This window comes from Rhea americana, unplaced genomic scaffold, assembly GCF_003343005.1.
Source record: "Rhea americana isolate MKP2758 unplaced genomic scaffold, rheAme1 scaffold_25, whole genome shotgun sequence".
Taxonomy (NCBI): Eukaryota; Metazoa; Chordata; class Aves; order Rheiformes; family Rheidae; genus Rhea; species Rhea americana.
In genome coordinates this window covers 203,360-228,578 of record NW_028186368.1, presented here as the reverse complement: position 1 = coordinate 228,578, position 25,219 = coordinate 203,360, and the positions used below count along the sequence as shown (strand labels likewise).

At 41.9% G+C, this 25,219-nt stretch overlaps 1 protein-coding gene across 1 annotated transcript in view; it reads right to left on the bottom strand.

The window, feature by feature from the left end:
- METTL24 (methyltransferase like 24) overlaps positions 1 to 25,219 on the bottom strand; it is a 35,714-nt gene that overhangs the window by 4,968 nt on the left and 5,527 nt on the right. The window contains exon 3 of the mRNA XM_085306872.1: positions 19,277 to 19,505. Coding sequence (XP_085162998.1) covers positions 19,277 to 19,505 — 229 coding nt within the window. The remainder of the gene's footprint in view (positions 1 to 19,276; positions 19,506 to 25,219) is intronic.

Genomic DNA, 25,219 nt, shown 5'->3' with positions numbered 1-25,219 from the left:
TGAGCTGCCAGAACTGTACAAAGGGGCTCTCGCGGCTCCCTCTTTCCCTGGGTCTTGGCTAAAAGAAGTGCTGTTTCTTCCTCAGCTTCACCCAAGAATGCATGTAAACACCCTTCATTAGTTTAAAGTCTAGGGAGCAGATCCAAGGCTGTAAATAACTTGACTTTCCACTTGTGTAGGTATGTGCAGCTGAGAGAGAAGGAAGGCTGCCTTGCACAACAGTCCTGCCACACTGTTCCTCATCTCTTACCTTGGGTGACCAAAACTGCACTGCCAAAAGGCACCAAACAAGAAGTTTTAAGAGACAATTAATTTCAAAACTCCTCTCATAGTGCTAAGACCTTGAAGCACTAGATTGTTTTAGTCAGCAGAGGGGACAAAGAAGCAAAGTGACCCCCTACATTAGGAGTCTCAATCTGCATCAGAGCCACCCATACGAGTGACAGGCAGGCGGTGGGGCTAGACACAAACCCTAATCCTAAACCTACATGGCAGAAGTTAATGACAGTAACTGCCTGGGCTTCCCACATTCCCACAGGGGCTATTGCTTCATGGCAAAGGTACTTCTAGTCTGCCTGCACCTGTAGTGCATGTGTCAAACACATCYGGCTCCCAGAGCTCTGCAGGCTGCACTGCCCTATTAACCTGTGGGATGGACCAAGCCASTAGCATTGGAGCAGAAGGAAGAGAAGAGAAACTGAGACAAAAAGTACTGAGGGTGAAAAGGCTGGGACCAGATGCTGATGGAAAAGTTATTCTTAGACTGGGAGTTGAGTGAAACTCAGACAGATTGGGCAAAGGGAGCATGACTGAGAGCTTGTGCAGAGAACTAACAGGCAGGGCTGGAGGAAACTCTGGTAGGCAGCTATGTGCAAAGCACAGTAGCAGCAAAACATGTTGGCACCTATAGTGCTCTCCTCCCTTAGTTTTAAGTGGGTCTTTGAAAGAGGACAGAAACTAATGGAAGAAGAGCTTGGTGCTCCCAAGTTACAAACTCATGGGATACTCATAACTTGAAGAAGAGAAACATGAGGAGCAATGGGGTACATTACTCAAGCTTTCCGCTGCTGCCTCACCCTCCCTGGCAGCTGAAGAGGGGGGCAGCAAACACCTTCCCTGGCACAGTATCTCCTCTTACCTTGGCACTGAGGCTAAGTTCAATGGCAGTAAAGAACTGGCAGTGAGAAATCTTTGCTCAGTTTTTAAGGGGCTGTTCTTGTTCCCAGTGGAGTAAGGCTGGGACACTGTATGGCTACTCCTGCCTCTTACTGTAACTGTAATGTGAAACATTAGACAGGGATTGCTTAGAAGGGTAGGACCAAGATCTGCACAAGGCAGCTGCCCTGGAGGCCTTAGTGCCATCCTAATTTCTGACTGGATTCCTAAACCGCACTGGGAACTAACCTAAAAGCCAGACTGTTCACAGGTGGCCACTAACTTTTACCTCCCCTTGTTGTCTCGGTGGTTGACTTGACGCATAAGGGGTCTGAGCTAGTGACATGCAGAAGGCTCACAGCTGTACCAGATCTCCCCAGGAAGCTGTGCTTTAGAGCTAGGAAAGGATATTGTGCCAACAGGAATGGGATGGCAAGAGTCAGTGGATGTTAAGCGCTTGCTGTTTCCAGTCTCTATCTGTAAAATGGGGATATAACATTAGGCACCCTCTGCAGGGTGTCTGGGTTGTGACTGTGAAGTGCTGTGACATTTTAGTGGAACAAGCTGTAATACAGCTGAGGAGGAAACGAAACACTGTGTTTTCAGAGCAGGACTTGGAGAGTGGGACTTGAACAAGGTCTGCGGTCACACACTGAATAATAACAAGCCAAATCGTTCTGTATCTGCTCATTAAGGCAGCACTGTGCCTCCTCCGCACTGAAGGAGGCAGGGGGCCAGTGGAAAATGACTGTGGGATTATGGAATTAAAGCATGTATTGTAACACATCTACATGGGGAGGGGGTATGAAGGTTGCACAGACAACCTTAGCTCTGGTATTTCCTAACTTGACTCTGCAACAAAGAGCCTGTCAGTCTCTCTGTAGGTGGGTCAGTGCAATAGTTTAGCATAGCAGTCCCTTGGGTTCAAGAATAAGCTGAATTATAACGTAAATTATGCTGCTCATGAAACCTTAGCTGAAAACTGCTTCATGGTTGAGCTCATTTTTACACGCTTTATACATTTAAATAGGTTATTTTTCAGATAGCACCTCACAGCTTCACCTGTAATATAATTGTGCAGGTACTTTTGATTCCATCAAAAGTACAATTGCTACAGGACTGTGCTGCAGGGCTTCAGAAACCACAGATTTGTATCTTTGTGAGATTTTTTTTAACTTCGAAAGGAGAGACAAATTATTTGAAACATTTTGGGGGGAGGGGGAAGAGAAAGAAATGCTTCTAGGCTTTTGTGCTTGTTTTCGCATCAAACTTGCTTTACGGTTATAGTCTGAGGTCTCTTTCTCATGGTGATGTTTCCAGGTATCACCCTCCAGGTTTGTTTGCTTTCTCCCTTGTGACATTAACAGCCTTGGAGCTGCACTGGCTGAACAGCAGCCTGTACACTCCAGGCTGTATTTACAAAACTGATCTGAAAAGTGTCTGTTAATCAATGTTTCCATAGGATAGTACAGGTTGCCACAATTACTGCTTAAACAGGTACTGAAAAGAGAYACAATGCTAGCAGGGGTGTGCTGAATACACAAATCAGAGGCTCTTCAGGGCTTTTAGAGTTCTGAATTGTTCAGAGACCAACAGGAAGGTATCAGTGTTGAAGAATGAACATCTGCGACTGCCTTCAAGATAAAGCGGCCATCTCACCCCAGACTCTCCATTTTATGCTATGGATGAGGTAAAATAAATGATGGAGCAGCTTCATGTCAGAGTATCTGAGTGAATAACAAGCATCCTGCTGACACTGAATGTGAGCTTTGTGAAGATTAGACTTACAGGGGTATTTACCCTGACTGATAAGAAATGCACTACCACCTTTCAGATGCTTTGATTCAAAGTGCCAGTGAAAGGATTAGTAGAAAAATCCATAAATTCAGAGTTCTAATTCATCTGAGAACACAGCTGGACTCTTCTGCTGAGAGTAAATCCTGGCGGGCACTCCCAAAAGAGTGCAAACATCTACAGTACCTACATCTACAGTATAGTAAAAGATGGCACTTGACAGTCCACTGATTTTGAGCACTGAGAGACCAAGACTGATTCCTGGTATCTCCCACAAATGTTATTTCTGAGATAGAGAGATTTGCTTGGCATTTTCTAACAGAAACTCCTTTGGCATACTGGACAGAACCCATCTAGTAGCAAAATGCAAGACACCGAAGAAAGAAAAAGACCTCACAGAGAACAATCATCTAATACAGAGGAGAAAATACTGAGAACCTTTTGTCACAACATGCCAGTCTCACCATGGGGCAGCATTGCCATGCATTTTTGAATTTTGGATTCAAGACTTTTGACTCGCAGAACAAATTTTTATCCCGTCCATTTGTTAGTTTGGAGAGGGAAGAGGGTCCTGGGCAGTCATTTCCAAAGGGTAACATCAACTCTGCCTGGACAAAGCCTGTAGAATCAGCATGGAAGTCACTGCTTGCATTCGCTGTCAGATTATGTTAGGCTAACAGCCTTCAGGGGCATATTCTCTTTGCCTTCTCTCCCTTCTTTCCCACTTTATCAGCCAAAGGTAGATATCAGACCCCATAGGAATGAGCTCTATCCTCCCTGAGGTATGAGATCTAGTCTCCCAGTCTACGGTGGGAAATGCTGATCTCTGTAGCTGATGGCTGCTCTGGCTCTGAAGCTGGAAGCTTGTAGAGGCACGTTCCTTGAAGTCCTTATCCCTTGTTTCAAGCTATTTCCACTCAAGACTGAATTACAGAGCTAGTGCCAAAGCTGCTATATCGACTTGCTAAAGAAAATGAAAAAAAAAATTTACTGACAATAAAGCAAACTGAAGAAAGACTACAGAAATTTTAAGCCAATCATAATTAAGAAAAGCCCTTCAGCAGTAAAGGATATGAAACTGCATAAAGAAGACCTCCAACTCCATCTCAAACACCTCAGAAAACAGACATTGCTCTTCTCTAAGCTCGCTTTTCCTTACACAGAAGTCTCAGGAAGAAACATAACCCTATCAGGATCACACGACTTCTGGACAAAGCTGTCCTGTCCCCAGGATCACCCATGCGAGAAGATGCCTCATTTGCCTGGGACAAGGGGCAGTTCTCACGGACCACGACAGTCCCTAGAGATGCTGAGAGCCTGCCCTGTTGAAACATCTGCCATAGTTGACTTAAGTGCTAGAAACAAGTGAAGAGCTAGGAAAACAGAAACAATAGTCTTTTACTAGTAAAACAGTCTCACAGACAGATGACAAATTTCAGGTTCAGAAAATATGCTTTATCTATGCTCTCACAAGCTGTGAGAGTTTATAATGCAATATAAATAATCATCAAAGATCTTAAAGGGATAGATCAACTTACGAATCATAGGAGTGATGACAGAACACATTTCGTTTCTGTTCTAAATAAAATCTGTCTGCAAAAACTGAGCAATTAGAATTAACTCGGTTATCACAGAAGAGTAAAAAAGGTGGATTTTTTTTTGTTTGCTTAGTGTTTAGCTCCCTTGAAAAAACACTGCAGCATTGGACCAACTGCACTCTAAAAACAAAAAGCCCTTTCCTCATGCACAACGCAGCACACAGAACAGCTGAAAAATAATGTGTTTTAGTTAGTGAAGGTTGACATGTATGGACCCTCATTTCTTCTTTTTAGGGTAACAACTTGTTACAACTCTGCATTGTTTCCTACAGCAGAGACTAGAGTTTGTCTTGATTGTTTTTGAGATACCAGGGTTAGTGGGGATTTCAGGCTATGCAATGCCCTGTGGGCACCACTTAAAGCTGCCTGTGGAGACAAGTCAATTGAGAGTGAGTAGCTGGAGGAAGCAATTTAGCTGTATTACTTCCAGCACTAACTCAGCATGTGGAAGCAGCAGCCAGGAAAAGCAAAAATGGAAAACGTGTTGCAGGTCAGTCAACCAGCATCCCTTCCCTTCTGCGCAAGTAGCTCTTCAGTGTAAGCCACGAACAGTGACAGGAGATTTGTTTATGACTTTAAAGAAGAGAAGTAGAGCTCAGAATCACAGAGTCCTTATGAAGCAGAGTACTGGACTACAGATTTTAACAGAAAAGAGGCTTCAAAACATCAAGCCTGTGCTCCGCTTCCATGATACCAAGTTACCATTTTCGTATCAGCTGCAGAACAAAATGAACTCTGCCCTTTGATGCATCTATTTTTCCTCTCCCCACTCCACTAAGTACAATTCTAGAACTTTAGAAAAACCTGTTTAATTTCTATTTTGGCAGCAAACAAGTAAGTAATGAGCTGGTTCGTCAGTGTTTTTCTTTGCGTTTTCTCTTTGAACTTCTTTTCTCTTCCGCAGTCTTTCAGCATGATACTCCTCTCACTTTCTTCCTTTGCCCTTTCTTTCAAAACGCAGTCTGTCCCTCTTTGCCAATAGGCAACTGCTTGGACTTTAAGCCCCTTTTCATTCTGAGTTGATGCCGTAACCAACAGCAGACAGGACACCATATAGTCTAGCAGCAAACTGTGCTCCCAACAGCTGGCAAATGCCTCTCTCTCCATGTTCCCTGTAATCAGCGGGAGTGGGAACCACCTCATCTCTCTTTGAACCATCCCCTGGGGAAACAGGGACTGCTGTGGTCATGATCAGAACAATCTGGATACCGAAAACAGGAGAAGAGTCAAACACTACAACCAGTGGTATCCAGCCTGTGGCTCTCACCCAGCTCCAGATAGAGTTTAAATTACCTCCCTTCCTTCCCGCATACATTTACACCTCCCTCCATGCTGGTCTTCAAAATAACTGGGACAAAGATGTCATTTGAGATTATCAGCTCCTGAAGTGTCAGAAAAGGCATGTTTTCAAGTATCTGCTTAAGGTACTAAAACTATAAAGCYAGTTTCTGTAATTTGGTGCTTACAYGGTCTTTGGTCTTTTTCACARTAAAGGGCAACYATCCTACCAGTCACTCATATGATATACATATCACTGAATCACAAATCTGTGGTGAGTGAGAATAAGCCTTGCCACTCTGTTCTTATTATGGATCCTCCACAGTCTTGGTAGTGATAGAGAAGTCTTTTTTTCTTCCGGTTTCAGTGATGTGCTGCCATGAAGTGTTACAAAACAGAGACAGCCTTTTTACACTTACTACGTAAGTTAAAATCCACCTGGTGAAAGTGCCTCAAAATTACATGAGGAAAACTTAGCCTGCTCTGAGGGCCAGTTGTCAATACAGCAACAGCTTGCCAAAAGCAATAATGGTTGCACAGACGAATGTAACTCAGTGAAAGCAGAAGCATCTGATCACGTCAGCAAAGGCTAAGTGTTCAGGATCACTGTGAACACTTCACCCGTTCAGCCTCGCCCTGCGACCACTCAAAGAGCAAACCCGTGCTGGTATCGCCAGTGTCTCACTCCCACGGTCACAGAGCCCAGGCTTACGGGAGACCTGGCATTTTTCATTCTCCACTTCTTCTGTCAGTCTCTGATGCTGAGACACTTTCCACAWCCCCTTTATCTGGAAGCAATTTCTATTTGAAGACTTCCTAGGAAAAAAAGAAACTCCCACCGACCAGTCCTGCTAATTCACGGCAGTTACCCTAGTGGACAGGCAGACAAGAGGAGGCCTTTCAGCCATCAGGAATTCTTTTTCAACTGTCACTTTACCAGAAGACAAAGTAATCTTTGGACAAATAACTGCCACCTGCTCAGGGAGATCAGTATAGCAGCATGGCCTTAAATTTTTTTCTCCTTGTCTGCACTTGGTTAGGAAGCTGCCATGTTTCACTTGTGGCCTTCCTGTCATCACGCACATTTTTCTTATTTTCATGAGATTATCTCTTGGCATGCTCCCACCTGCATACTCACACTGGATACTGAACCAGAATGCAGCTCTCTTGTTAATCGTCTTCTGGACATAAATTACACATCTCCCAAAGCCTGAACTGATTTCTGGATAGGTTTGATGAGTTTAGCCAGCATTAAACTGTAATGATCTTAAAGCTAGAGCTACTGTRCTTAACATCTTGCTTTGCCTTGCTACCTAGGAAGACCAAGGTTCCCATACAGTGACTCAGAGCATAAGATCTACAAACCTTTAACATGGAGCAGGCAGTCACTATAAGCAGACAGTGCTGAGGGTAAGGAGTTGGGTTAGCCCTGTCCATCCCTCAAATCCTGAGCATCTAAGGCCCCTGGTCCCTTTAAACTGAGAGCAGCCTCCAGAGTAGCCAACATGAAATGCAACTCGCCTCTATTGGCAGCAGCGCTCAAACTGTCTCTTTCTCAGAAAAAAAAATGGGGTGAAGAGCCACTGTGATGATATGGGGGCTCTTCAACACACTGGTCAAACAGTGACCTTCTCACCAGTGTCAATAGTCCACAAGTGTGGATGCCTGTTCAGAAACACCTTATCCCAGCTCTCACTTGCACAGCACTCAGGTAAGAGTACAGTTTTTCAGTTTGCACAGCTTTCTGTTGTACAGAAGACCAAAATAACATCACCTCCTCAGGTTCCTCAATGTAATGGTTAGATTGCTGAAGTGGGAGAACTCTCACAGGGGAGCTCCAGAAACTCAGATCTTAAATATATCAATCTGATTATCAACAAGAGTTTGTCCCACCAAATGTAATGCTGCATATGCAGACCGTTTAAAAATTGTAATTATTCCACTAGCAGCGAAAAACCCAGATTGGAAGAGCAGTAATTCTGTGCGCAGCCCTGGCTGAGTACACAAGTCCTTTTGCAAAGAGCGCATTCAGCCATCTAATCTCTTGGGAGAATGTTCCACTGTCTCATCTCTGTAAAGGGGAAAAATCCTTTCATTTCTGTTCTTTTGATGTTTTATGCCAGACTCTGCTGGATGCCTGTGGGAACGGATGTTTACTCCAAAGAATAAATGCTGTACACTGGACCCTCAAGTCCCTTCATTAAAGTGGAACAAACACTTGTAGTTTGTTTATGCTGCTCTAGCATTAAGCAAGAGCAGAGAAACCCAGCTCCGTGTTAACAAAGTGTAATGTTATCTGTTTCTTACTAGAGGTGAAAGCCAASAGCAGACAAATGCACTAGAAATGCAAAGAAGAGGCCGAGACAGGAGCAGTCAGCATGGGAGGTTTTCAATAGAAAGCAAATAGTTAAGCAGTAATTCATCCTAAAAAACATTTGAAGTCTTCTAAACTCCCACTAACAAGCATTAGGAACCTGAGGCCGAACACAGGGTAAGTTGCACCGAGGAACAGCGTGCTTGTGCTTCTCAAACCATCTGCCACTATGTTACTTCCCACCCTCAGCAGCTTGACTGGYTGACTCGGAAAAGCCACCTGCAGCTACCTCCACAGCCTGCACCCTTGCAGGGTTGTGTCCTCCCTACACACAATTCACTGAAAGGTAAAAACTGCCAAAAGAAAGCAAGACCTGTGAGTGTGTTGGTGTCTGGAAAGGAGGGGAAAGGACTCAGGCTGTTGTAAAACCATTGTGCATAATACACAGTATTTAAATTATTATGTCATTTATTAATACATGTGTCATTTATTACTATAGTGCCCACAGGTGGCTGCAAAATATAAGTAACTGAAGGGAGGGCTCAAAGTCTCACCTGCAAAAAATGTTTAGCACACCTAAAAGAATTTCTGTTATAGGACAGTAACATGTATYACTGAGTAGTTCTAATTAACTCTGATGGAGGGCCTGGTTCTGTTCTGCACTATCCAGAACACTAAAGTCCTTTAAGACTGAACCCTTCATGGAATTACTTTCACTCCGTTTCTGGTCTCAGATGCCAAGCTGCTTCTCTTCTGCTCCTGTAGTCACTGTTTGTCTGCCCACTCTTGCTGCTTGCTTGCAATGAGGGCAGGAAGAAGGCAGCACATTCCTGAAAATGYGTGGAACAGAGCAAGGAGTATCCTGAAGAGCCTAACACTGCTTGCAAGAATCTCAGATTTCATCTTGGGTTGGCAAAAGGGTGGGGAAAAAGACAGTTACTGTGGCTTTGAGCTCTGCATTACAGATTTTTGAGATCAGGAGGGATACCTTAAATTGCCATCTGAAGCAAAAGTGACAGCAGAAAGAATCCAGATGCTAAGATGAAAGTACTCAGACAAGAGATGTCCAATCCTAATGGAAAGAAGTTGTAAACTAGAGAAGGGGAAACAGGCTTATCGTTGACTACTAGGAGAAACTGGAGACGTGTGAAAAAAGAAAGATATGTCTACATTTTTTTAAAGAGCTTCTAAGTACTCTGGAAAGGAAATTTCTCTAAAGAACTTGTTAATGTCAATTAGTCCCTAAAAATTGTGAGAAAGATGGCTGGTGGAGAAAGAAGTGGTACTCTGTGGAAAGGAAGTTGCTCTTGATTCTTACAAAGTTAATGTAATGTTATGGATTACCATATTGAGTAGATATTCAACATCTTGGCTGAATTAAAACTTCACATGCTCAGGTTACTGGGCTTAGGTCAGTGTTAACAGAACAAAGCAAGCTAGTTGGGGAGCATGAATACAGGTCTGAACTCAGCAGGTGCCCTGCATCTTGTATCTAGTGTCATCTTGTCTGCATGAGGCAGGGGAGAGGATCCTGAGACTCCTGCTGAATTCAAATTTCAGTGAGAGACAGGAACCAAGAGCAACTGGCTTTTTACAGAAGCAGTCACCAATGATGACTCCACGGTGCTGCAGTGAATGCAGTGACTCCTCTAAATATAACATTTCACTCCGCAATTGTGGTATGCTGGTGTTGAAAAGATGGTATAATAGCTTATTAGTGCATTGAATTGTGCTAGGAATCAAATACAGCTTGTCTTCTGGTAAAGCTAGAGGGAAAACAAGATCCTAAATACCTAATTTTTCTAAAGGTTTTTCCTTAATAACAACAAAAGGCAATAAAAAAKAAAACCTAAAAAACCCTCTTTCTTTTATCATTTTTAGCAAACAAAAATATGTTTTGATAGGATTTTTTCCTGTTTAAATAGTGAAATATTTTCATTAAAATCCAGGCATTGAACTAGCCCTTTCCCTAGAGGAAGAAAAGGCTATGGATTACACTACATCCAGCCAACATTATCATTAAAAGGTCTTCACTGCATGCCTGTTAATTGCATACCAAACAGCATTTTCAGGTTGCTCCCTARTAACACTACTATTCTTAACAGCATCTTGAAGACTGCTCCTGATGAAGAAGGAAGAGGGAATTTAAAGGATGCAAAAGGAAATAGAAGGGACCAAAAAAAAAAAACTTTGCAAAGAAATGTGCATGATGCAATTCCTGCCTATGATATGGACAGCAGGAGAGGTGGTGAGCAGTAAATCAACATCAAAAGATTTTTSTTTCCAGAAACACAAGACTGTCAAGCCCACTTCCGCATGCAGCCACACTCTTCAGTCTAGTTATGATTAAAATAACCTTGACTGACTAAGCACATACTGAGTAATTACACCCTTCATTTCATTATCACTAAAATTAAAAAATAAATACACCCAGGAAAGAAAGTATGCATCAGGAGCCTGTAGTTTACAAGTTTATAGAAGTCCAATTGCCAACTGCAACCAGAAACATCTGCACTTCCACCTAATTTTCAGCAACTGGAATAAAACCCACAGCTCATTGACAGAGCTGCAAGTGGAAGGCTCACACACGGTAACAATTAGTGCTCAGATTTCATCTCTGGTTTAACTCCAAAGAAATCGGTTGCATTATGCAGAGAATGAATTTGGTCCAGCATGTACAAACATAACCTCAAAGGGACTGAATGTGTGTAACGGGCAATAAGTCTTGCATGAACTCATAAATCAAATTACCAAGCTGGAGGCAGATGTGTTTTGTTGAATAACATGCTCTCCTGCGCTTCTGAGTTTTTGCTTTAATGGGAAGACTTAAAAAAATATTTGCTTTATGTTTTCTAACTAGCTCGCCTGATGTTCTCTCTCACACTTCCCCTTTCAGCACAACCAGCATAGAAATCAGGCACATGAGACAAGCTTGCAGAACAGAATGGAAGAACGCTGGAGCACACATAGCTCCTCGTGAGTACACTGACTTGTAAAATTGAGAACAGGACCCTTATAGGCTGAGAGGACCCAAACGCCGCTGGCTGCGCCATCTACAAAGGAAAAGCTGTCACCAGAGCAAACATTTCAGAGAGATGTTGAGTGCAGAGCCGAGTCTGCGYGCTCCCTGTATCCGACGCTGTTGCTCTGCGTGTGCCTTGAGGTTGCCCTGCCCCTGCACAGGAGTGCTCCTCCTATATACGTTCTTATCATTCTGGTCCCACACAGGCATAGGGGGCTGTAGCTGGAGGATGCTGAAACAAATTAAAATACRTAATTTTTAAGGATGCACTCCCTCCTCGTTCCTCAAGCCAGCCACGTGGCCCCTTTCCTGCCCCCACTGCGTGTGCTCGCCTTGTAGACCACATCTGCGCAGACGGTCCCCTAAGCACCACCAACACCGCTCCTGCCCATGCTGGAACAGCAGCGCGTGTTAGCAGGTCTCCATGTCTTACCCCTTCTCCAGTCTTTCTGGATCTGTCGTGCACATATCATCAGCGTGGCTCAGGTCACATCTGCTAGTGTTTCCCCACCACGCGTTAACAAAAGGCCAAATACACACACRCTGTATAGCCCTACAGCCGACACACGCAGTTCACAGCAGTGAGAGACTGCAACTCTCACCAACTACCAGCCTGCAGTAAACATGAAACTCTAAGGCACTTTCTTAATTAAAGATGATTCCAAATATCCAGTCTGAGAGCTGTCGAAACAATTCTCTGCCAGGAAACTGAGCTAGAAAAATGAGAATCAAGCATTAGTTCTCTGGGTGTTCCAATAATTTCATATGGTTCCTCTGAGAGGGAAAATGCTTCTTGTACGTCTGGGGAATTGGTTTCTCATTGCRTTCTCCAATAATGGAATTTTATTAGATCTTAGCACTACTACTTTTGATGGCATTCTGAAATGTCATTACTTAAGAAAAAGTCTCACTTTGCCAAGTAAAAAGCACGCAAACCTTCACTTTTTAAAATCACGTATTTCCTCCTCTCCCCCTCCCCAGAAATAGTATTKAGCAATCAGAGAGCCAAAATATAAAATTATTGAAGTGTTACTGACAATCTTTTGTCACTCTTCTCCTGCTTTGAAAACACGCTCTAAAAAACAAACAAACACCCACCCACCCCACAACTGTAATCACCTACGCCTGTAAAGATACTCATCAGATGAGGCAGCGCCGCGTTACACTAACACTGCCGAAGAGCAGCCTGTGCAGCAGGATGGAAACTTTGCCTCGCTGGTGACAGCTCTCAGTCAGAGCAAGCCTGGCCCCACTTGCTACAGGGAGGCCAGGCAAAGACTGCGAGTATCGTACCTGTCCCCAAACTGCAGAAAGCCCCGGGGGGCACTCTGCCCAAGCAGGGACAAAGTTTAGAAAAGGATCGACATCACTGAAGGTGCTCAGAGAGAAGATTWGGAAGACTGGACCGATGGGCGGCCGCCAGACTTGGCTGAACTCTGCCTCTGTGATACTGAGGCGAGTCACTCAAGGCGGGATGTATCTCACCCAGTCTCCGACACTGAGATCCAAACCAGTTGCCTAAACTCCCTTGATAGACCAGSGGGAAGACCAGGAACTTCTAACAGGAAATTTGAGATGTGCAATTCACATCATCTGGCCTGTTTTAAATAGCTACCCTTAAATAAAATGAACTGCACCCAGAAGGTTTCCYGTATTTCAGTTCAGTTTACAAGGACAGCTATCTCAAATGTAGATAYCTAAGTTAATTGAGATTAGTCTCACACTTCTCCATCTCCTGGCAGGTCACTTATTTAGACTAAAAGCTCTTACAGTTATGGAATTATGTCTACCTGATGCAAAAGGACCAGTGTTAATGTGGGACTTTACTGTGCAGACTTACTCCTACTATAAATAGGCCACAGCTAACCATTTATGCTTTAAAGAATCAGTGCTTTGGGAAGATAACCCTTTCTAGTGTGCCACGCAGAAACTAGTGTAACAGAGACAGTTTGGTGTGTCCACATAAAAGCAAGTGGAAGGATAAGTAGTAGCAGTGCAGAGGTTTCCAGGAGAGAAAGGGGAGTATGGCTGTAACTGCCTGAGCCCTAGCTGAGACCCCATCAGAAATTCTCAATATTGCTCTGATCATCCATGTAGCAGTTGCAAGAGGGGGCAATAAAACACTATTAAGATGTTATACGTTGAAAATACAAGATCTCTCTTATCAGAGGAGACTTAGAGAGGTTAGTCTAATAACCTTACCAAACTAAGTTCATTTTGCCAAGTTCTTTATAAATATATCTGGATGGTAAAAACCAGTTGCAGAAAAARAGCCATTTAAGCACAAAGACCAGTGATAACACAAGAAAACCTGCACCTGAAAATAATGAGGGTAAAAATCAGATGAAGGTGTTTTTTTTTTTTCCTTTCTAGAATAGATATTCTGGAAAAGCCCCAAATAAACAAAGTAAAGCAAAGAAAAAAACTAAGCACTTTCAAGACAGAACCCAAACACCTGCTTAAGGATTTATATAACACAGTGATCCAAGAGATCCAGTCTCATATGGTGCTGCTGGTGCTAAGCCAAATGTACAGAGTTCAGATCAGATTTTGTCTTCCACGCCATTAGACTGAACCAGGCTGTTCTTGGGCTGCTGCAGCRAAGGCCAAGGACACACTTGGGCTTCTGAGTCCTGAGCTTGGACTCCAACATCAGGACAGAGACTGATCTGTGAGCGCTCATCAGCTGARGCATAGGTACTCAGGACTTCTGTAAGTTAAGACAGCAGCTAAGCATRGTTTACAAACACCACTGGCATCTGATGTTGGACTTGAAAACAAAAGTCTTAGTGATTTACACTAACTAACCTCCAGCATCCCTGTACAACTGGTGAGTTTACCTTTGTGGAAGAAAGTCATCAAATGATAYTGTCTCAGTCAGAAGTAGTAGGTCAAGAATTCGCAGGACCATTTTGGCCYCAGCAGTATTGAGTTGCGCACAGCAATGAGGAATTGTATGGATTCAATTGCTCTGAAGTGTGAAGGTGAGCTTCTTTTCAGTCTTGAGAATTAATTTTTAGTTTTGTTAATCAAATTTTCATATACAACTAATGTCTTCTGTGATTTCTGTCAGGATTTTAATTCATAMCTATTTGTTTACTGCCAACACAGCWGATTTTAAACCAGAATAGTAAGTCAATTTTCTTTAATCTTTGCTCTTTCACACTGATCTTTACAAAACTGTAAGTACAGCATGAAATAGACTTTATAACATCTGCTTTAGGAGATGAAGGCAAGTGATAAATYACTTGCCTAGGAGCAGATATGGTTATTAATCAACGTGGCTGCAGGGTCTAATGCTTTGAAGTTGCACTGAGTGTTAAATAGCAGGTAAAAAGGAGGAGGTTTTTTGCTTTATAAAGCTTAAATTTAAGCTTTTTCTATAAAATAAAGTTGACATCTGTTAGTTGTCATGCAAACAATTCTTCATGAAGAAACTAGTGTAAATTACAGCTTTCAAATCAAAATCAGCACATAAAGACTGCTTTGCATTTCTTTTAATAATAACACGCAGGCCTGATACAATTTAGTCTTTTATGCAGTTTGTCAAAGTTTATTTGAATGGGAAGAGTTGAATGCAATTCTTTGCCATTCTCTGAAAGTTATGCCCACTGGCACTTCCTGGTTAAATGCAGATTTTACATTACATTCTTAGATTCTCCTTTCTAGTTTAATTTGTTTTCCAACAAAGCATCTCAGCCACTTAAACAGTTCCATCCTGCATGCAAATTCCTCACTCATAGCACTTACTGATGGCATCACAAGAGGTTTGACCTACAGAGCTCCCAAAGGAGAAAAAACTATTACAGAATTAAGAGTTTGCATGTGTGAACATGCATGATTTATTTGTGAATATACTTTCAAGACAGAATGAACTCTCTGCCTCTCAGGGCCTCTCTGTCAAAAGTTTTTAATTTTGCTTTGCAGCATAATCTTTAGAATACATGTAGCAGCCAGGTCTGAATTTCAGATTAAATTTCAGTGTTATGGCTTTTTGGAGAGAGGTGTTATGCTGGAGCTCGGCGAGGGAGTTTACATTTCAGTACAGATTTTCCCTTGTATTTTACTGCATACTAAAATCTAAGCTGGACAGAACATAGCAACCTTCCGAGGAGAACATCAATACTACATACAAAGCAAATCTATACTGGGACTTGATAAATGGTTTAATTTAGAGAGCTGAATMAGCCCTACTGTAACAACTGCAATTCAGACTGATGTCCACCTGCAAGAAGATGGAACCAGCTGCTTCCTGTGACTAGGCTAGAAGAGCACTATATATCTGACACTGTCTCCCACAAGTACTCTTGTATCTGCGTTAGGACAATACAATCTGGATGAGTAGACAACCATTTGGGTAAAAAAATGGTTGGATGGTCAGACACAGAGGGTAGTGGCAGATGTGTCATATTCTATCCACAGAGGCCAGTTTCAAGAGAAGTGTCACAGGGGTCTATACTAAAATTTGTCCTGTTTAAACATCTTCATTAGTGGCCTGAAGGAGGTGATGGACTGCATTTTTGTCAAGTTTGCAGATAACACCGAACTGATGAGACCAGTCATTACACTCAGGGGCAGAGCTGCCATCCAGGGGGGGACCCAGACAGATTGGAGGAATGGGCTGATAGGAATCTGATGAAATTCAACAACACCAAATGCCAAGTCCTGCACTAAAGCAGGAAGAACWCCCTGCAACGATATGGGCTGGGGATTTCCTGGCTGGGGAACAGCTCTGCAGAAAASGCCCCTGGGGATCATGCTGCCAAGAAGGCCAACAGGACTTGAGGATGTATTAGCAGAAGATCAAGAGAAGTGATTATTTCCCTGTATTGAGCACTTGTGTGAGTATATCTATATACTGCGTCCAATTTTGTCTGTCTTGTATTAGGACGYCCAATGTTAGTTGGAAGTTAGTTCAGCAGAGAGCCATCAAGATGGTCAGGAGCTGCAACACTTGTCATCTGTGGAAAGGCTGGGGAAAACAGAGCTTGTTCAGCCTAGAGAAGAGACGACTTCGGGGGGACCTAACAGCAGCCCCCAGCACCTACAAAGAGGTCATCAAGATGACACAGCCAGGCTTCTCAACAGAGTATGGCAGGAGGACAAGAGAGAGCAAGCATAAATTAAAATGAGAGAGGTAAAAACTGGGTATTAGGAAAAAGCTTGAACTTGAATGTCCTTATGTAACAAATTGCCTAGAGAGGTTTATTCCATTTTGGAGAAAATTCAGGAGTTTCCAAGACCCAACTGGATAAAGCCCCAAGCAACTTCATCTGACCTCACAGCTGACCTTGCTTTGCTTGGGGGCCTGGATTACAGACCTTTCAAGGTCCCTTGCTAAGYTGAATTATCCTGTGATCCTACATGAAGGAAGTTCCCAGCTATCACTAATCCATGGGGAATAGCAGTACCGTAGCACCCTCACCCCAGTAGTCAGTAGGAGAAACACAAAGGAACTAGCTTTCAAAAAGTTGAACTGTACAAYAATGAGAAGGAAAATCTTAAGCATTCAGTGGTTTTCTCCTTTTTTTTCCTCATTATCCATCAGCAGTGGATTACAGACTGTACATTCAGCAACTGCCTATGCCAAAATTAGAAGAAAAACAAATATGAGAAAGATAAAATTCGACATCCTTATCCTTTCCTGTGGCTGATAAACTATTTTCTTCTCCGGATATACACCCATAAATTTTAAATCTAGATTTTTGTACCAGAAAACAGGACTCTGACTATATGCTTTGAAGATTATTTCAATGTTTATAAAACTTCACTCTCCTGCATTTTCCCAAAATACTGCTTCCATTCTCAGTCTCATGCAAGTCAATCCCTCTGTCTCCATGTTATTTACACTCCTCAGAGAAACAGAGGACTGTAATCCAGATAACTGTTAGATATCTGTTAGACAGATCATGTTCTTTTAATGTTTCCTCAAATCCACCCCAATACCAAAAAAAAGTTCATGCTTCTTGTTGTAATATCAAAATGGMTTTCCATTTCTGGGGAAGTGGTCTCATGACTGACTGCAGAATAATAGGTGAAGTCTCATCAGAGAGGGAAATGAGCCCACTCAAGCTCTTTGATGTCACTGAACACTAAAACCCTCATGTTTCATGTTTTCCTCTCAAGGTTACAGTGAGAAGAACTACAGGATGCCTTGTCCGTTCACTCTGCATCAGCCTGATCCAAAGTCCCCAACATGAGTGGAAATATTCCATTCAAGTCCCAAGTCTTAAAGAATAAAAGCAAGGAACARACGAGACATTAGCTTCAAATAGAGTTGCTTGGAATTCCTGCCTTGAAGTAGGAACAGAACAAATTTGAGATTAGGCAAGAAGGATTTTTAAAATTAAAAAGAATGTCAGGAAGAGAATGTTTTAAATTTCCAATTGAAAAAAAAAAGAAGTGCTTTGCAAAATATTCTGTGAAAATGTTTTGCATTAACTTATTTATGCAGTCAAGGGAACACTCCTCTCACATTCAGTGTAAAAATGAAAACCTGAATGTCACAGTATTTACTTGGATGTTCTCTTCATAAATTGGAGCTTATCAGAGTCTTTGTGCAACACAGAACTTCTCARACCACCTTCCAATTAAAGAAAAACTAAATAGAACCATGTAAGTAGAATTGGTTCATTCAGATATTTCACAAATAGGAACTGACAGAACATTGCAAAGTGTATAATGGCTTTATTCTCACTGCGTGAAATTCAGCTCCTGACTTAATTAACACAATAATTCTGCATAAGGGAGCTACCTGAATGCTAACAGAATAAGAGGCTCTATGGTGCTCACAATGCACGAACACACTCAATCAAACCCTATGCAGTATGAATACAACTACAGAAAAGCCTGACTCCATGCGTTACGTGTGCGTTGTGTTCCCTGGCTGCCCTCCAGCTGGGTGCTTTCTTGTAACCTAACTCTAACCCAGAAAGTTAYATGCTTAGGATTCACAGGTACAATCTTCCAGTCCACAGAAGGTCTTATAATCACTCCACAGTATCCTGACAACGAAGTGACTATTCTCAGGAGGTCTGTTGTATCATGAGATTCATATCCTTTTTGTGGATCAAGCTGCTGTTCATTTGCTCTGTGACTAATTTTTCTAAAATCAAAACAAACATTCTAAGGCATATCTCTCTCTCTCTCTCTCTCTCCCTCCAGACGTTTCACTAATGTACAGTCTAGAATTGTTACAGTACAACTAAGTAGTAAGAAAAAGCTTCTTTTTCTGCTTTTATCTTCAAAATGGTTCAATCAGGAGTGCTGAACCAAAAGAAAACACTGAAGAAAAGCAAGAAATAAAGTGAAAAGCACATCCTGCACTTTATAATAAAAAACTTAAATTGCACTGCTTGCTCTGTAAATCCTACAGAAGAGCTCCTCCTTAGCTCAGGCTGCCTATTTCTTAAAAAACAAAGACATGCAGAATATGCTGCAGGCAATGAAGCATATTAGCATTTTAATTCATGCTAGTGTATTCTCTGAGGGGAAAGCTGTCTTGAAAGCTACCTAAGTCTGTGTGTCAGGAACTTCCTCAAATGTGTTTTGGCAACAGTTATTTGAGAGATGAAGATTTCTGATGTTTTTACAATTCCCTAAAAAGAAATTGGGTAACTTCAAAAAACCAAATTGCTGCCAATTTCAAAACAGGATGTTTCTGTTATTGATGACTGTAATTGGGACTAGTGACCTTGCAAATGTAAACAACCCATCCATTACCTCTTCTTGTCTAATTATTGTTGCAATTTCCCTCTCTTTTTAAACCATGCTGCATGAATAGCTTAGCAGTAATCATCAGGCAATGAGTAGACCAATCACAGAAATGAAAATAGCAGCAGTCAATGTCACCAGCTAGCTGAAAGTAAAATGAGGAGAAGTATTTAGTGTATGGCTAGTGATTTAAAATCAAGGTGGCTGTTATCAGCACATAGAAGAAAACAAGACAGAAAAGACACCCCCAACAAGAAGATACTTTACAAGTACATCTGAAGAATGAACCACTGTCAGGAGGTAACTTGGAAAGTACCTAAGCCCCTGAGGTGGCAAGAAGGAAAGTTCTACTGTTTCCCAGCACTTCATCTTGCAGTTAAAATGTGATACCTGAGATCTCACCTTCTGATGTCCAAATTCATTCAATATTGTGCCCAGCTTCTTTGTGTTGCTATGAAGCTTACGAGCAGCAATAGCTGGATTGGGATCCCTCCAGTCAATGGACAGGCGATGATACCAGAGATGCCGTCCCTCCTGAATGTGCGCCGATTTGATGCTGGGATCAAAACGATGCACTTCACATCCACTGTTAGCCATGTTCACCTCAAATTGGTTGTCATCATTGCCCAGCCTATGAAAAAGATGACATAACTAGTGGAGCTGCAAAAAAATATATTAGTAAAAGCAGAATATCACAAGGACTCATGGGCATGTAAGGAGGCAACAATTCTATCAGTCAGTTTCTGCAGCAAAGTGAAGAAACTGTTGGGCTACTTTTTAGGGAAAAAATATTTTTCAAAATATTCAAAAATTTTCAGGAAAATTATTCAAAAATTTTTCAGGAATATGTGTTTTTCCCCGAAGTCACATGCTTAAGTGACCTCAAGAAACTTTTCATGAAACTTTTGATTCACYTAATTAAACTATTTCAATCATATTGGATGAACTAAACTCATCAGAAAACTCAAGCACAGTGCAATATACTGCATATGGTTTATAAAGAAGGGCTCCTGTCAAGACAAGGAGTAAATCATTTTTAGCCAGGCAAATAACTATCCCAAAGAACTGATTTCTTAATTCAGAAGGAGACATCATTTATAAGAGAGTAAATTAAACATTCACATCTTAGTGCTGTCATTAATACAAGTACTTAGTACCATATCAGCATATCCATATTCCTCTATTTTCAATCTGCTTTTTCCTAAAAGATTAAAATATATTCTTTAGTCCACAGTGCACAGACTTCCAGTCACCAAGGTATATGCAGAAGAGCAAATATATTTAAAATGTACACAAAATTTGTTTTGTAAAATCAGGCATATTTCCCACTATATCTATAATCTGGTGTTACAAAGACAAGCTGCAACTGTCACCAATAAAGACAGGACCCAGGAACAAAGTGCCACTCTTTCTCCAGGTACACGAAGATAAAAATGCAAATCTAAAACTAAATTCTTCCCAAGAGCAGCAGAACTGGTACACAAACTTAGAGAAAGATGCCTGCTAATTTAACAAAGACCCAAAAGAAGAGGAAAGATGAGCAGTCCCATAACACAGAAAATAGTATCGTCTCAGTCTCTGCAAGGAAAGGTGTACTGACATTAAATTGCCTTATGAAGCTGTGCCATATTCCCACCCCATACAGCCAGGTGAATCGCACAGAGTTCACTAAAACTAAAACATTCCAGTATTTGCCACCACAGTCACACGTCTGCACCTCAGGCCTTCCCTACAGCGCAGGCTATGATGTCCACTTCACCCCTATCCTTCCAAGCTTGTTCCAAGTGTGTTTCAGTTCACGCACTAAACCTTAAACATAATCAAAATTATGCTGTAGGATTACACACACGTCACATCAGGAAGAGACCCCAGCTTTTTAAACTGGAGTTTCAACTGGTTGTACTAACCGAGAAAACCCACTAGGTCCTAACAGCACAGCATTTATCTACCACAGACATACTGTTATCAGGCAGTACTCTCAGACGCACAGTCAGTGCACTTGCTATACGGCAACACAACTACCCTTAGGCACATATTTTAAGAAGGGTGCGACTCTGAAATAATCCTAGTCATTTGAGTCTACATGTAAAATATAATACACTGGAAATTATGCTACACTATGATACAGCATTAAACCAGTACTAAATGACTGACATGAAGACATACYGGTAAACTAAAACAAATCCAAGTTCTGAAACAGCGTTCGGAAGAGCATACATTTTGGAAGGTATGAATACAGTACCACTTCTGCTGCACAGTATATACACTGTCCTACGAGAACAGCTTCCACTGAACACCTTTCTTCTTCACAAATCTTGAGAAAGGAAAAGGATATAGGGCTTGCAAAAACAGCACGCTTTTAAGAATTATTTTATTTCACATGACTTAAGCTTATAAAAACGTACAGGATGAAAAGAGATTAGTTTTCCTTTAATTCATTCAATATATACTAGGAAAAAAGTTCAGAAGTTAATCAAGTGAATGGAAATACTTGTTTGCATGTGACATTCTACAGACGGGACACAGATGAACGAAGACCAACGTAATGCCTTCTGAATGAGAAGTTGGCTAAAAATGAACAAATGTGAATTGTTTGGACAATTAAGGCATCAGAGTGATGAGCGTATCAGGGACTGGTGGACACATGCATGTGTGATACGCTCCTAACAGTTCCAGCTCATTTGTTTGGGAGGGCCAGATGCTTTTGGTGTAAACAATATTCCCACTGCCTTGAAGCAAATTATTACTCAAATGTGGCCGCAAAGTGATGTTTACGGTGGTGCAAAATATTAAAAAATATTTGAGGGCGAGGAAGGCGTYTGCATAGCTTCTGACTTCTTGGCCTGCAGCTCACATTTATGCTGGAAGAGAGAGCTAATCAACAGCAAATGCTAACAAGAGAAAATAGTATTTAGAAGAACTGCAAACTGATTTGCAAAATTCCAGGCCCACACATGACCATGCTAATGCAGCATGAAAAAAGTAAGCAAGTGAGGCTTCCTGAGAAAGATTTTGCATTACTTTAAAAGGATTATGATCTGAACAGAGGTGCGTTGGGGTCACAAAAGATTAGAGAGGCCCTTCCACACTGGTGGGAGAGGACAGCTGCCGTCTTCAGGAACGGCGAAACATAAAATGAGTAAGATGACCTATTTTTACAGTAAAGAGGAGACCGAACCTGGTCACACAGTCAAGAGTTACATGCGATCCCCTGTAGCAGGGGTAAAGGTGACCCTCAAAAGGAGRAGAACAATATCCAGCGAAGGGGCCCTTATTCCACTCGCCCACAGTGCAAGAAAAGGGCTCCACAGGCGCCGCTGCCAGGCAGCAGGGCAGGCAAGCCCAYTGAGGAGACCGAGCGGCATCCCAGCGGCACACAGGACAGTGGTGTCCCTTGGCTATCCTCTGCTTGCAAGGTTCGCCGAGGGTCACGGTAAACAGAGCCTCCCACTTTGAATAAACACTGGGCTGGAGCTTGCACCGAACCGAGCATCGCGTCCACCCGGAGCTCAGCGAACRTGCAGGCGGCGCAAGGGCGGCTTGCGTCACCTGCTGCTTGCAGGTACGCCGACTTCCAGAGGGACCACCAAACGGAGGGGTAAAAACATGCCTGCWAAGGCACTGCTTTCTCTTTTGGTAGTCGTCCCCCCCGCCTTCCCAAAGGGAAAATAAATGAGCTCTGTAGCCGGGCAGAAAAAGAAGCCTTCCTTGCCTGGACCCTGGATCCCCTTCATTTTAAGATCCTCCGGGAAGGTCTTTTATACAGTCTTGCAGTGAACTCTTAAAACCTCAACTGCTAAGTTTCTGAAATCCTATTCATTCATATTATCCCAGCTTGAGYGCCTGCCTGTTGTGTTTGTTACAGACTTAGTTTAATCTAAGCAGATTTAGCRATAATAACTAGAGCTCACTAATGCATACTGCAAGTACATGTCATACTGGGAAATCCAGTCCCCCAAGCAAAAACATTGCTGCCTCACAGTAGTGGAAGCAACTAATACTAATCTAAAAAGACCTCCAGAGGTGTCAGACACTGCTCACTCCCATTCGCATGTAACCTCTTCCACAACCCTCAGGAAGGCAGAGTACAAGCAGTATGTTTTGTTCAATTTTTAATGATGCATGGATTTAATTCAGGATTCCCAGTAACACTCAGGCTGAACTTTCGCATTTGTGCTCCCTCCATCCTCTCCACAGAGAATGTTCTTCACTGAAAGCAGCTGCTCTCCATTTGCTCTTTATGAAGTGCATGAGATAACAGAAACACTTAAAGGGGATTTTTGTCTTAGTCAGAAGAAAATTACTTTTCTGTCTGTCATAAACTAAAGGAAGTCAGTCTGAGAGAAGAATTAAGCAGTAATGAGCTCCAAAGTCTGCAAARGAAATCTGAAGGATTAAAGACTACTCCTCCTTAACCCCCAATATCGCTTTTTATTTTTTTAGCTGTTTCATGAAATACGTCATTGCTGGGTATTTATTGCACATGTGTGCATGATGATCGACTTTCCTATCAACATCAACTTCAATCTCCGCTAAGCTTATTGTTCCACCAGAACAGAAAATCTGGCATTGGGGCTCCCTGTACCATATCAAAAACAGCACCACATTCAAAGTACTGACTAGTTGCRATCTGTTCCAAAAACGCCAGCAGTTATCTTTGTGTTCATCAGCTTTGTGCCAGATCTGTCCTAGCACAGCTGGCAYAAACTCTGCATTGTGTCTACTGGCTACTTCAATAGAAAAACATTTCTCAACCCACGCCTGGCCCATATCAAAGAGATAGAGGGACATTAACACAGGGACACAGATCTAGCATTAATTGTGATATTACTCACAGGGTAGATTCATTCCATTAACTTCAGGTATCTTGGTGCAGTACCCAAAAATCAGCAGCTATGTTAYCTTGGGCTCCCTCTCAAATCAAAGAAAAGCCACAGGTACCTCCAAAAGGTTATTCAGCTTAGCTGATTTTCTACCTAAATGTGCCTTCCTCTCTCCACTGACTATTAGAAGGAGCCTCAGACAATGAACTAGAACTACAGTTGAGCAAGAAAGGTCAGGACCTAAATGTAGATTAATACAGCACCTCTCAACTTCCACAGGAAAGTAAAAAACTTAATGAAGAAAAAAAATCATTTAAAATGTAAATTTTACATTAAAAACAAGTAAGTATCATTTAAAATAGATTACRAAGAATGTTCTGAAAATAAGAAGCAAGAGTAGTTGAGAGAAGCTTGCTTTCCATWGACATGATTCGCCTCTAAAAGAGAATTGTTTTTCTGCCACTGAGCAATACAGCTGAATGATATCTGAGAGCCCCTTCCTCTCTCAGGAGTTTGGTCTTTACAGCTCAGTGGTCTTTATACCACTTGATTCAAAGCCCACTCAATTTAATAGAAAATACTCTCTTTGACTCTAGGAGACTCTGAATCCACTTTATGTTAATGACTGGTGCTAACTGCTGTGTGCTAATCACTAAGAAACACCGAGACACAGCTCATTGTGGTGGAAGGCTTCTAGASAGCAGCAGCAAAATCACAGGAATAAACTGTGCTGATTTAGGGAACACAGAGCCTCTCGACATATCTCTAACCTGAAGCTAGCTCCCAGGAAAACAAACACCAAGTTTTACCAGCTGGCAGTCGTTTGGTGATCTATGTGAAATGAAGTMCAGATTCCAATGATCATAATCAAACTATGTACTGCTGTAAAATGTAAAAGCCCAGTGGTTTGATGAAGACTGAACTCCCTTGTCCTCCCAAGAGGTAGAGTTTATTATTAGCAGAGAAACAAGCTCCATTTGTAGTTTTACTACCTCGTTCTGTGAAGAATGAAGATCTCAATCTCAAGTGCTGAAAACATCATGAACACTATAAACATCTTAAAATAAAACTACAGTGGCCTTTATTATTATCACTTTGGCACATGTTACCCCTGAAGTGCTTAGCAAATACACTCTCATATGGAGATGTAYGACTTTGCTAATGAAGTTTTATAAATAATGCTGCTGAAGTACCCCAAAATTATGCAAGGCATTTATGCTCAGGGAAGACAAGGTACACTCCTCGGTTTAGTTCATTAATTCCCATCTTCCCCCATCAAAACCACACTCACTACTCACTATTAGACAATTTGCTTTCATGCTGATATTAGAAAAGTGAGGTAATATGAAGACCCTTATGAAGAAAGATTTTTCCCTAAAAACACAGTCTACAGCAATACATCTATATATACTAAATACACGTGAACAAAGTCCACATTTTTAAAAGACAACATTGTTGTGCATGTTTTGCACTTATAAGTGCACTTTTTGAGGCTAAAATGTATCATGAAATGATTTGCTGC